At 43.3% G+C, this 13,954-nt stretch overlaps 1 protein-coding gene across 1 annotated transcript in view; it reads left to right on the plus strand.

Annotated features, from left to right (window-relative positions):
• Positions 1–10,831, plus strand: part of LOC121577088 (filamin-C-like) — a 48,379-nt gene extending 37,548 nt beyond the window's left edge. The window contains exons 33-42 of the mRNA XM_041890859.2: positions 11–133; positions 4,020–4,277; positions 4,729–5,001; positions 5,272–5,409; positions 6,975–7,090; positions 7,584–7,716; positions 7,978–8,154; positions 9,089–9,307; positions 9,679–9,897; positions 10,009–10,831. Coding sequence (XP_041746793.2) covers positions 11–133; positions 4,020–4,277; positions 4,729–5,001; positions 5,272–5,409; positions 6,975–7,090; positions 7,584–7,716; positions 7,978–8,154; positions 9,089–9,307; positions 9,679–9,897; positions 10,009–10,196 — 1,844 coding nt within the window. The 3' untranslated portion in view covers positions 10,197–10,831. The remainder of the gene's footprint in view (positions 1–10; positions 134–4,019; positions 4,278–4,728; positions 5,002–5,271; positions 5,410–6,974; positions 7,091–7,583; positions 7,717–7,977; positions 8,155–9,088; positions 9,308–9,678; positions 9,898–10,008) is intronic.
• Positions 10,832–13,954: the final 3,123 nt, after the last annotated feature.

Here is a 13,954-nt window from a genome sequence, read left to right on the forward strand (position 1 = left end):
GCCCCTACAGGAAGTCCTTTCACAGTGAAGGTGACAGGAGAAGGAAGGATGAAGGAGAGCATCACCAGGAAGAGAACTGCCCCCTCCATCGCCTCTGTAGGCAGCGCCTGTGGCCTCAACCTCAAAATCCCTGGTGAGCACAGCCTGGTGCGCGATATCTAATGTTAAGGAAGTCTCTGGTTTTTGCTCACCTGAATTAGAATACCTCATGATAAGCTACAGACAGTACTATTTACCAAGAGGTTCCATCTATAGAACGATATGGTATGGCATATAGAAGCAAACCGGATGGACATCATGAAAAGGATCGGAGAGGTTGAGGGTAGAGGAAGTTCAGGAGTAAAAACAAACAAAATAGAATTATTGTAAAATTGACTGTGTCCATAAAATGTATATACAGTGGGGAGAACAAGTATTTGATACACTGCCGATTTTGCAGGTTTTCCTACTTACAAAGCATGTAGAGGTCTGTAATTTTTATCATAGGTACACTTCAACTGTGAGAGACGGAATCTAAAACAAAAATCCAGAAAATCACATTGTATGATTTTTTAGTAATTAATTTGCATTTTATTGCATGACATAAGTATTTGATCACCTACCAACCAGTAAGAATTCCGACTCTCACAGACCTGTTAGTTTTTCTTTAAGAAGCCCTCCTGTTATGTATGTATGTATGTATGTATGTATGTATGTATGTATGTATGTATGTATGTATGTATATATATATTTGCGAGGGAAAAAAACATATGGGGGATTGGAAGTGATGCAGACAATTACATTGATGGAAGTTACAATCTATCTGCAATATTAAAGCTGATCTACCCCCTAAACAAACAAAAAAAGAAAAAAGTGTTTTCATCTATATGTTTCGTAGCTGTCTATTTACCACCACAAACCGATGCTGGCACTAAGACCACATTCAACGAGCTGTATAGGGCCATAAGCAAACAAGAAAATGCACATCCAGAGGCAGCGCTCCTAGTGGCCGGTGATTTTAATGCAGGGAAACTGAAATCAATTTTACCTCATTTTTACCAGCATGTCACCTGTGCAACTAGAGGTGACAACTCTAGATCACCTTTATTCCACACACAGAAACCATAATCAGACCATAACTATATTCTCCTGCTTCCTGCTTACAAGCAAAAACTCAAACAGGAAGTACGAGTGACGCGCTCAATATGGAAGTGGTCTGATGAAGCGGATGCTAAGCTACAGGATTGTTTCGCCAGCACAGATTGGAATATCTTCCGGGATACATCCGATAACATGGAGGAGTTTACCACATCAGTCACCGGCTTTATTAATAAGTGCATCGACGACATAGTCCCCACAGTGACCGTACAGTACGTACATACCCGAACCAGAAGCCATGGATTACAGGCAACATCCGCACTGAGCTAAAGGCTAGAGCTGCCACTTTCAAGGCGCGGGACACTAATCCGGACGCTTATAAGGAATCCCGCTACTACCTCCGACGAGCCATCAAATAGGCAAAGCGTCAATACAAGACTAAGATCGAATCCTACTACGCCGGCTCTGATGCTCGACGGATGTGGCAGGGCTTTTAAACTATCACGGATTACAAAAGGAAATTTAGCTGTGAGCTGCCCAGCGACACAAGCCTACCAGATTAGCTAAATGCCTTCTATGCTCGCTTCGAGGCAAGCAACACTGAGCCATGCATAAGAGCACCAACTGTTCCAGACAACTGTGTGATCTCTCTCTCCATAGCCGATGTGAGTAAGACCTTTAAACAGGTTGACATTCGCAAGACCGCGGGGACAGACAGAATACCAGGCCGCGTACTTAGAGCATGCACTGACCAGCTGGCAAGTGTCTTCACTGACATTTTCAACCTATCCCTGACCCGGTCTGTAATACCAACTTGTTTCAAGCAGAACACCATAGTCCCCGTGCCCAAGAACGCCAAGGTAATCTGCCTAAATGATTATCACCCCGTAACACTCACACATATAGCCATGAAATGTAAGAATGCTGTTCATTGACTACAGCTCAGCATTAAACACCATAGTCCCCTCCAAGCTCATCACCAAGCTCAGGACCCTAGGACTGAACACCTCCCTCTGCAACTGGATGCTGGACTTCCTGACGGGCCGCCCCCCAGGCGGTGAGGGTTGGCAACATGCATCCGCCATGCTGACCATCAACACGGGGGTCCCTCAGGGGTGTGTGCTTAGTCCCCTCCTGTACTCCCTGTTCACCAATGACTGCATGGCCATGCACGACTACAATACCATCATCAAGTTTGCAGATTACACGCCGGTGGTAGCACTGATCATCAACAATGATGAGGCAGCCTATAGGGAGGAGGTCAGAGACCTGGCAGTGGCAGTGTGGTGCCAGAACAACAACTTCTCACTCTACGTTAGCAAGACAAAAGAGCTGATCATGGACTACAGGAAACGGAGGAGCAAGCACGCCCCCATCCACATCGATGGGGCTGAAGTGGAGTGGGTTGAGAGCTTCAAGTTTCTCGGTGTCCAAATCACTAAGGAATTAATATGGTCCACACACACCGACACAGTTGTGAAGATGGCACGACAACGCCTCTTCCCTCTCAGCAGGCTGAAAATATTTGGCATGGGCCCTCAGATCCTCAAAGAGTTCTACAGCTGCACCACTGAGAGCATCTTATAATATAATAATAATATGCCATTTAGCAGACGCTTTTATCCAAAGCGACTTACAGTCATGCGTGCATAAATTTTTTTGTGTATGGGTGGTCCCGGGGATCGAACCCACTACCTTGGCGTTACAAGCGCCGTGCTCTACCAGCTGAGCTACAGAGGACCACAATTGACTGGCTGCATCACCACTTGGTACGGCAACTGCTACAGAGGGTGGTGGGTATAGCCCAGTGCATCACTGGGGCCAAGCTCCCTGCCATCTAGGACCTCTATTTTATTTATATTTTTAATTTTACCTTTATTTAACTAGACAAGTCAGTTAAGAACAAATTCTTATTTACAATGACGGCCTACACCGCCCTATGGGACTCCCAGTCACGGCCGGTTGTGATACAGCCTGGAATCGAACCAGGGGGTCTGTAGTGACGACTCAAGCACTGAGATGCAGTGCCTTAGACCGCTGCGCCACTCAGGAGCCAGGTGGTGTCAAAAATTGTCAAAGACTCCAGCCACCCAAGCCATAGACTGTTCTCTCTGCTACCGCACGGCAAATGGTACCAGTGCACCAAGTCTGGAACCAACAGGAACAGCTTTTACCCCCAAGCCATAAGACTGCTAAACAAACAAGACTGCAAAATAGCTAATCAAATGGCTACCCGCTGCTGCTACTGTCTCTTATCTATCCTGTTGCCTAGTCACTTTAACCCTACCTATATGTACATAGCTAACTCAATTACCTCGTACCCCTGAACATCAACTCGGTACTGGTACTCCCTGTATACCAACCATGGGGCGGCAGGTAGCTTAGTGGTTAAGAGCGTTGTTCCAGTAACCGAAAGGTCGCTGGTTCTAATCCCCGAGCCAACTAGGTGAAAAATTTGTCGATGTGTCCTTGAGCAAGGCACTTAACCCTAATTGCCCCTGTAAGTCGCTCTGGATAAGAGCGTCTGCTAAATGACAAAAAAAAGGTTATTTTTACTCATTGTTATTCTCTGTGTATTTATTCCTCTTGTCACTATTTCAATTTTTTTGTAATTTTTTTTATCTTTAACTCTGCATTGCTGAAAAAGGACCCGTGAGTAAGCATTTCACAGTTAGTTTACACCTGTTGTTTACGAAGCATGTGACAAAGAAAATTTGATTTGATTTTTATTTTATACATGGTCACAATGTGGTCAAGTATTATTCTCATGGTGCTGAAGTACCCCACATTAATGTTACCCCTATCACTCGACTCTCAATCAACTTTCATACAGCTTTCGCTAGCTAGCTTAAAAGCTAAGCTAGCTAGCATGAGTCTTCAAGTATAGCTGGCATCTAAGACTAGCCAAGCACTAACCATTCCTGCTTTCTCTCCACCAATAGGAAACTGGTTCCAGATGGTGTCAGCCCAGGAGAGGATGACTCGCACATTCACACGCAGCAGCCACACGTACACGCGCACGGAGCGCACAGAGATCAGCAAAATGCGGGGCGGCGAGACGAAGAGGGAGGTGAGGGTAGAGGAGAGCACCCAGATGGGAGGACCAGGAGGAGCCAGTCCATTCAGAGATGTTTTTGGAGAGTTCCTGGGCAGAGAGAGTCTGGCTAGCTTTGCTGGGATACCCGCTACAGCCACACCAGGTGAGAATGAATGAAGAAAAAAATACTAATTTACTAACACTCAACTGTTGTACTTGTTTTTCTTTTATTGATTTTACAGATAGGGGCTATATTGAACAAGGTTTTACTTTCAATGTCATAATCGATATGTGGTTGTTTTACCTACACTCTTAAAAAAAAAAGGATTACAAAAGGGTTATTCGGCTGTCCCCAGAGGAGAACCCTTTTGGGTTCCATGTAGAACTCTCTGTGGAAAGGGTTCTACATGGAACCCAAAAGGGTTCTATCTTGAACCAAAAAGGGTTCTTCAAAGGGTTCTCCTTTACGGACAGCCGAAGAACCCTTTTAGGTTCTAGTGTACTTTAGTTGAATGCACTGATTGTAAGTTGCTCTGGATAAGAGTGTGTGCTAAATTACTAAAATGTAAAAAGCCAGTCTGACCCCCCCTATCCCTTGCTCATCCCTCCTCTAGGTGAGACCGCTACCCACGGTAGTATGACGGCCCAGGTGACCAGCCCTGGTGGTAAAACAGAACAGGCAGAGATCATAGATGGAGGGGACAGCACCTACAGTGTCCGCTTCGTGCCCCAGGAGATGGGGGCCCACACGGTCAATGTGAAGTACAGCGGGCAGCATGTCCCCGGTAGTCCCTTCCAGTTTACAGTGGGACCCCTGGGAGAAGGAGGGTCCCACAAGGTTCGGGCCGGAGGCACTGGGCTGGAAAGAGGAGTGGCAGGAGCACCAAGTAAGTAGCCTGACCTGACCTTCTCTGTCTCTGAAAAAATAACACTTAACTGTTGTACATGTCCTTTCCTTTACACTAACTAGCACTGATTTTGCATATAGCACATATATTTTGAAGAATGTTTTACTTTCAATAAGTAATTTTTTACCTACTTTAGTTGAACCAGGTTTCAACCCGTCTCTCTCTCTCTCTCTGTCTTTCCCTCTCTCTCTCTCTCTCTCTCTCTCTCCCCCTCTCTCTCTCTCGCCCTCCCTCCCTCCCTCCCCGTAGCTGAGTTTAGTATCTGGACGCGGGAGGCCGGTGCAGGCGGTCTGTCCATCGCTGTAGAAGGGCCCAGTAAGGCTGAGATCTCCTTTGAAGACAGGAAGGATGGATCCTGTGGGGTGGTCTACATCGTACAGGATCCAGGTGAGATAGGGTACAAAAACCCCATCCAGCTCCAAGGACCAACAATTGAGCAAAGTATTTGGACAGTGACACTTTTTTTTTTTGGTTTTTTTTTTGGGGGCTCTGTACTCCAGTACTTGCAAATTATACATTGACAATGGGGTTAAAGTGCAGCCTGTCAGCTTTAATTAGAGGGTATTTTCATCCATATCGGGGAAACTGTTTAGAAATTACAGCACTTTTTAGGCAACCTAAAGTATTTGGTAAAAGTAAAGTATGTATTAAAGTAGTCAAAAGCTTAGTATTTGGTCACATATTCCTAGCAAGCAATGACTCCATCAAGCTTGTGGCTCTACACATTTGTTGGATGCATTTGCAGTTTGTTTTGGTTGTGTTTCAGATGATTTTGTTCCCAATATAAATTAATGGTAAATAATGTATTGTGTCATTTTAGAGTCATTTTAATTGTAAATAAGAATAGAATATGTTTCTGAACATTTCTACATTAATGTGGATGCTACCATAATTACGGATAATCCTGAATGAATTGTGAATAATAATGAGTGAGAAAGTTACAGAGACATAAATATCATACCCCACAAAAATGATAACCTCCCCTGTTATTGTAATGGTGAGAGGTTAGCATGTCTTGGGGGTATGATCTTCGTGCCTCTGTAACTTTCTCACTCATCCTTATTGACGATTCATTCAGGATTATCCGTAATCATGGTAGCATCCACATTAATGTAGAAGTGTCTAGAAACATATTATATTCTTATTTACAATAAAAGTGACTCCAAAGTGAAACAGTACATTATTTACCATTCATTTCTATTGGGCACAAAATAATCTGAAACAAACCAAAACAAACTACAAATGGAACTAACAAGTTTGTAGAGTCACAAGCTTGATGTAGTCATTGGGTGTTAGTAATATGGGACCAAATACTAAACTTTTGACTACACACATAAGTGAACGTCCAAATACTTTTGGTTCCTTAAAATGGGGGGAACATGTACATAAAGTGCTGTAATTTCTAAATGGTTCACCCACATTGTATCATTTCAAATCCAAAGTCCTGGAGTACAGAGCCAAAACAACAAAAAATGTGTCACTGTCCAAATACTGCTCTAAGAAGCTACATAGCACTAAGAAGCTACATAGCAGTAGACTAGGCAGTAGGTGCTCTAAGAAGCTACATAGCAGTAGACTAGGCAGTAGGTGCTCTAAGAAGCTCCATAGCAGTAGACTAGGCAGTAGGTGCTCTAAGAAGCTACATAGCAGTAGACTAGGCAGTAGGTGCTCTAAGAAGCTACATAGCAGTTGTCCCCAGTTAGAGGGACGAGGACACAGCAAGAAACAAACACACCGACTACAAGGCGTCAGTCTTTCCCACAGCTTATCAATGAAACAGATAAGCTCTCATATTCAGCAGAGACAATGACAGCTATTGATTGGATAATACTATACTGAAATATTTTTTTGTCATTTACACCGTGTTTTTCTCCTTTCCTTCTCCTACATTTCAATAATCTGATCACTGTTCTTTTGGTCTCTAACTCCCTGGTTCCGCTGTGTGCCCTCAGGTGACTATGAAGTGTCAATCAAGTTCAACAACGAGCACATCCCAGACAGCCCCTTTGTTGTTCCCATAGCAACGCTGTCTGACGAGGCATGCCGACTCACTGTCACCAGCCTGCAGGTAGGAACACACACACCAACACACACGCACACACACACACACAAACACACAAACAGAATCACAGAATTACTTATTGTGTTAGAACACTCCTCACAAGGCCATCATTTAGCATAACAATAGTTGCTTGTTGGTCGGGCTTTGTTTGTCCTTGGAAGTGTAACTGGAGGCGTGGGCTGTAGCAGTAACCAAGGCTATTTTATTGTGTTGTTGTTGTTTAATGGTGAGAGGGATGAGAAGGATCAACTGTCCCTCTTCTAATATGTGGGGTCTTACTCATGGCTGACAGTATTGCTCATCACCCCCCAATGGGACAGACATGCACACCTTCTCCCTCTTACTCATCCCGGGAATCTCTCTACTTATCTCCTTATTGTTATTCATATACAAGATGAGTCACAGTCCCACAAACACATTCTACACACACAAGACAAGCTAACAGAGCTTTACCAGATCCTGACCCTGTTTTTCCTTCCTCCTCCCCTCCTCCCCTCAGGAGAAGGACCTAAAGGTGAACCAGGAAGCGTCGTTCGCTGTGCAGCGTAACGGGGCAAGGGGCGTGGTCGATGCTAAGGTCCACACCCCCTCCGGCTCAGCAGAGGAGTGCTACGTCACAGAGCTGGACAGTGGTAAGATAGAAGGATAGGTTTGGTATTAGACATCACAGTTATATGGTTCCTTACTCTGAAAGTAGTCTATGGGCCAGGAGAGACTGTAATTCACTACTCCTACCTTCAGCTAACTACAGCCACCACTAACCAAAATTAAATGGGAGAGATGGGGACAAATGTGTTACTTAATGTTGAACAGTTGGCTGTAAAACAAAACATGAACTTTATACCATTACCATTATATGTATTTAATATATCTAAATCACTCCTATTCCCCAGACAAGAACGCAATCCGCTTCATTCCCCGTGAGAATGGCGTGCACTCCATCGACGTCAAGTTCAATGGCAGCCACATCCCTGGTAGTCCGTTCAACGTGAGGGTGGGGGAGGCAGGACAGGCTGGAGACCCAGGCATGGTGACAGCATATGGGCCTGGACTGGATGGAGGATCCACAGGTACATATCTTCTCCTTATCTTCTTACTCCCGCTGTACACAGACCCTCTGCTACTGACAACACATGTAATAAATCAAATCAAATCAAATGTTATTTGTCACATGCGCCGAATACAACAGGTGTAGACCTTACAGTGAAATGCTTACTTACAAGCCCTTAACCAACAATGTAGTTTTAAGAAAAATAAGTGTTAAGTAAAAAATAGATAAGTAAAAATAAAACAAATAGTCAAATAGCAAATAATTAAAGAGCAGCAGTAAAATAACAGTAGCGAGGCTATAAACAGGGGTACCGGTACAGAGTCAATGTGCGGGGGCACAGGTTAGTTGAGGTAATTGAAGTAATATGTACATGTGTGTAGAGATAAAGTGACTATGCATAGATAATAAACAGAGAGTAGCAGCAGCGTAAAAAGAGGGGGTGGGGGTAGACATTTGATTAGCTGTTCAGGAGTCTTATGGCTTGAGGGTAGAAGCTGTTAAGAAGCCTTTTGGAGCTAGACTTGCCGCTCCGGTACCCCTTGCCGTGCGGTAGCAGAGAGAACAGTCTATGACTAGGGTGGCTGGAGTCTTTGACAATTTTTAGGGCCTTCCTCTGACACCGCCTGGTATAGAGGTCCTGGATGGCAGGAAGCTTGGCCCCAGTGATGTACTGAGCCCTACGCACTACCCTCTGTAGTGCCTTGCGGTCAGAGGCCGAGCAGTTGCTATACAAGGCGGTGATGCAACCAGTCAGGATGCTCTCGATGGTGCAGCTGTATAACTTTTTGGGGATCTGTGGGGTCTGTCATCAATGATTAATATACATACAGTATATTCATCATTGGTTGTAGTGACGTCATTTCAACCCGTTTTGCCTGTTATGACGCTGTCTTAAAATGATGTATTATGAATGCTAGGTCTCCTCACCATGTAGTCTTTCTCTCTCCCTCTAGGTGTAGCCTCAGAGTTTGTAGTGAACACCTGTAATGCAGGGTCGGGTTCCCTGTCTGTGACCATCGACGGTCCCTCTAAGGTCAAGATGGACTGTTCTGAGTGCCCCGATGGCTACAAGGTCATCTACACACCCATGGCCCCTGGCAACTATCTCATCAACATCAAATATGGAGGACCCAACCATATAGTGGGCAGCCCCTTCAAAGCCAAAGTGACAGGTGTGTGTTCGGTGTGTGACGTGTGTGTGCAGCTTGGCTGCCAGAGCTTGATGAAAAGGATGTTTGAGGTTTTTGGTATAAAACGAGACACTCTGAAAAGTTAAAAGTCTCCAAAATGGAGAAAATAAGGCTAGATGTGTTTTTGTGAAGTTACAAAGAATCCCTCCGAGTATGAGGAATCTATGCTGTATGAATATGTTGAGATGGGGAATACAGTAGCCTACAGGTTGGCAGTGTTGTTCTAAGTAGCCTCCCACCCTCTCATAAGAAACCCCCATCCATGGTGCTCTTGTCTGTACTGAGGAGGGGAAGTGTTAGGTTATGTAATGTCTGATTTGAGTCGTGACTGCAGCTCTCCCTCCCTCCCTCAGGTACCCGTCTGTCTGGTGGTCACAGCCTTCACGAGACGTCCTCGGTCCTGGTAGAGACGGTCACTAAGACGTCCAAGGTGGCAGGAGCGTACAGTTCCTTGTCCTCCTCCTCCTCCAAACTGACCTCAGACGCCAGCAAGGTGGTGTGTCGAGGCGGCGGGCTCACCAAGGCTCTGGTCGGACAGAAGAATATATTCAATGTGGACTGCAGCAAAGCAGGTGAGATGGACAGACTCGAGGAATAGATACACACACAAACATGTAACACACACACACATACACACACACACACACACCTCTAGTACCATTCCTAACCCTCCCCTCCTCCAGGTACTAACATGTTGCTGGTGGGAGTGCACGGTCCCAGGACCCCTTGTGAAGAGGTGTATGTTAAACACATGGGCAACCGCCTGTACAACGTCACCTACACTGTCAAAGACAAGGGCAACTACACCGTTATCGTCAAGTGGGGGGATGACAGTGTCCCTGGCAGCCCCTTCAAAGTAGCTGTGCCCTGAAAGAACTCCGATCTCCAACCCTTGAAATATCACCCCTGACCCCAATTTCACCCCCGACCCCCACCCTGCTACGCTGCTCTGCTACACTCCTCGATGGACTACTGTAGAACCCCCTTTCCCAATGTGCACAAAAAAATGCAAAGACGTTTTTCTCTCCCTCTCCCCTATAAGGAAAAAATAAGATTTCAACCTTTATTTAAAAGTTGTGCTAACGTTTTTGTATTAACTCTAACTGTTACTGTTTAGAGAAAAGTTGTAGGTGACTAGTGTGGTGTCATAGAGTTTGAAAGAGGGCACACTTATATTTTTCACATTGATAGTTTCTATAACTGCATGGGCAGAGCGCCCTCTATCTATCTCTATGTGTACTGTCGATGTGTTCCAAGTCATGTTGGTCAAAGTATTTTGATTGGTCCAAGACCCTGTTCCACCAATAGAAAGGGATTGTTCTGTAGCAATGAATGGCTTAATGTGTGAATGTTATAAACAGAAGATAATTTGCTATTAAACAGTATTAAATATCATATGGTTTTGTATGCTTAAAAAAAGAGAATCATGTCTTTTTGTTATATTAACATATTTTTTGGTAAACTCTTTGCAGATATAATAAAGATTTAACTGCTGCCTTGCCAGAACACCAGTGGGTTTAGTTACAGATTTTGACTGAATATGAGAGTGTTCTTATGAACACGCCCTGGAGCATTTCTAGGATTTTAAGATATTTTGGGCTCAGCCCAGAGCCAGTCGGGGGTCCGGGAATGCATGAATTTGGTGCACTTTGACATTTACATTGAGAGATTAGAACATTGAGAGATTAGATATTTTTCCGGTAATTTGCACCTTCCCACCTGCCACAGCAGACACTGCTAGTACTCAATTAAAGTAACAACTGTGGGTCTCTCTACTCTGGAACATTCTCTACTCTGGAACACATTCAGTGCCAGTCAAAAGTTTGGACACACCTACTCATTCAAGGGTTTTTCTTTATTTTGACTATTTTCTACATTGTAGAATAATAGTGAAGACATCAAAACTATGAAATAACACATATGGAATCACGTAGTAACCAAAAAAGTGTTAAACAAATCTAAATATATTTTAGATTTTAGATTCTTCAAAGTAGCCACCCTTTGCCTTGATGACAGCTTTGCGCACTCTTGGCATTCTCTCAACCAGCTTCATGAGGAATGCTTTTCCAACAGTCTTGAAGGAGTTCCCACAAAAGATGAGCACTTGTTGGCTGCTTTTCCTTCACTCTGCAGTCCAACTCATCCCAAACCATCTTAATTGGGTTGAGGTCGGGTGATTATGGAGGCCAGGTCATCTGATACAGCACTCCATCACTCTCCTTCTAGGTCAAATAGCCCTTATACAGCCTGGAGGATACATTGTCCTGTTGAAAAACAAATAATAGTCCCACTAAGCGCAAACCAGATTGGACGGCGTATCGCTGCAGAATGCTGAGGTAGCCATGCTGGTTAATTCTGCCTTGAATTCTAAATAAATCACAGACAGTGTCACCAGCAAATCACCCCCACACCATCACACCTCCTCCTCCTCCATGCTTCACGGTGGGATCCACACATGCAGAGATAATCTGTTCACCTACTCTGCGTCTCACAAAGACACAGCAGTTGGAACCAAAAATCTCATATTTGGACTCATCAGACCAAAGGACATATTTCCACCAGTCTAATGTCCATTGCTCGTGTTTCTAGGCCCAAGCAAGTCTCTTCTTCTTATTGGTGTCATTTAGTAGTTGTTTCTTTGCAGCAATTCGACCATGAAGGCCTGATTCACACAGTCTCCTATGAATAGTTGATGTTGAGATGTGTCTGTTACTTGAACTCTATGAAGCATTTATTTGGGCTGCAATCTGAGGTGCAGTTAACTCTAATGAACTTATCTTCTGCAACAGAGGTAACTCTGGGTCTTCCTTTCCTGTGGCGGTCCTCATGAGTGCGAGTTTCATCATAGCGCTTGATGGTTTTTGCGACTGCACTTGAAGAAATGTTCAAAGTTCTTGAAATGTTCCATATTGACTGACCTTCATGTCTTAAAGTAATGATGGACTGTCGTTTCTCTTTGCTTATTTGAGCTGTTCTTGCCATAATATGGACTTGGTCTTTACCAAATAAGGCTATCTTCTGTATACCACCCCTACCTTGTCACAACACAACTGATTGGCTCATACGCATTAAAAAGGAAAGAAATTCCACAAATTAACTTTTAACAAGGCACACCTGTTAATTGAAATGCATTCCAGGTGACTACCTCATGAAGCTGGTTGAGTGAATGCCAAGAGTATGCAAAACTGTCATCAAGGCAAAGGGTGGCTACTTGGAAGAATCTAAAATCTAAAATATATTTTGATTCGTTTAACACTTTTTTGGTTACTACATGATTCCATATGTGTTATTTCATAGTTTGATGTCTTCACTATTATTCTACAATGTAGAAAATAGTAAAAATAAAGAAAAACCCTTGAATGAGTAGGTGTGTCCAAACTTTTGACTGGTACTGTATTTCTCTGTCCTCAGTTTGATTGAAGGCCTCAATCTGTATTTTTGCCTTGTAACTGATTACTTCTAGAAAGAGAGAAGGAACGACACATGATCACGATGAGCTAAATACTATTTTAAAGCATGAAATATCTAATTGTTACAAAGACTGAATGTATGGGCTACATTTATGAGAATGATTCATGCATTTACCTACCTTATCAATCTTGAAGACGATACACACATTTTTACTTAAAAAAAGTATTATGAGTGAGTGCACCACAAACATATTTCCAGGGTGTTCATGCATCCTCCTCCCAATACAGCCTCTACCAACACCATGGGTAGGGGAAGGGTATCCATCTGCAAAAGTGAAGTTTTTTTTATGTCAAATCAACTCACATTGTTGCTAGCTAGTTAGCTACCTTAGCTGTTGTGCTAGCTAACATCAAACTGAACCATGACACTAGCATATAGACATGCATATTGGTATTAAAAGACAGTAACGTATTCACCTAAAAATAAGTGTTTAAGCAAACATTCGTTAGCTATCTACCTATCACATTAATTGTGTAAAAATACAATAGCTAATGATTAGCTGCAGTAGCTAAGCGCTAGCCAGTCAGTTAGTGGTGCTGACAGATTGAAACTGGTATCAACAAAATGTGTTTCACTCTATCCCATAAAACATGACATTGCTAACTAGGAATAATTTAGCTAATAAAATGTTAAAAGTTTATTAGGAAGTTTAATTAATAAGTTAGACACTCATTGTTAGGTACTGCAGCTAGCTAGATAGCTTGGTTTCCATTTTCCAACAGATGTTTCTAATTCCCTTGATTGGTCATCAACGGTTACTGGTCTTGGAACTCATGTGTTCATCAGAAATGGCTTCTGGTAAACGGTTTGCCACTAGTGGTAATAAATATTATTATTGCCAAAGGTTTGCCTGCAGATTCACCACTAACATTTTGTGGCACACTAGTTAGTTTGCAGCAAATTTGCCACAAACTTGTGGGAAGTTTGCAGTAACAAATTCATTTTTGTAAGGGTAAGCATTGTCTTAATTTAACACTGTTACGGTGTCTATATTGGTCCACAGACTCAACACTTTAGTGTAGATTTAAAGGTCCCAAACAGTGGAAATAATGTTTTTCATCAAATTGGATGATATTTGGATGAAGCCAGTTCATAGTAGTTTGACCCAAGTATGTAAAATGACTGTAGCTGGTACAATGACAAAGTTGATCATAAAGT

This window comes from Coregonus clupeaformis, chromosome 11 (genome assembly GCF_020615455.1).
Source record: "Coregonus clupeaformis isolate EN_2021a chromosome 11, ASM2061545v1, whole genome shotgun sequence".
In the NCBI taxonomy this organism is placed as follows: Eukaryota; Metazoa; Chordata; class Actinopteri; order Salmoniformes; family Salmonidae; genus Coregonus; species Coregonus clupeaformis.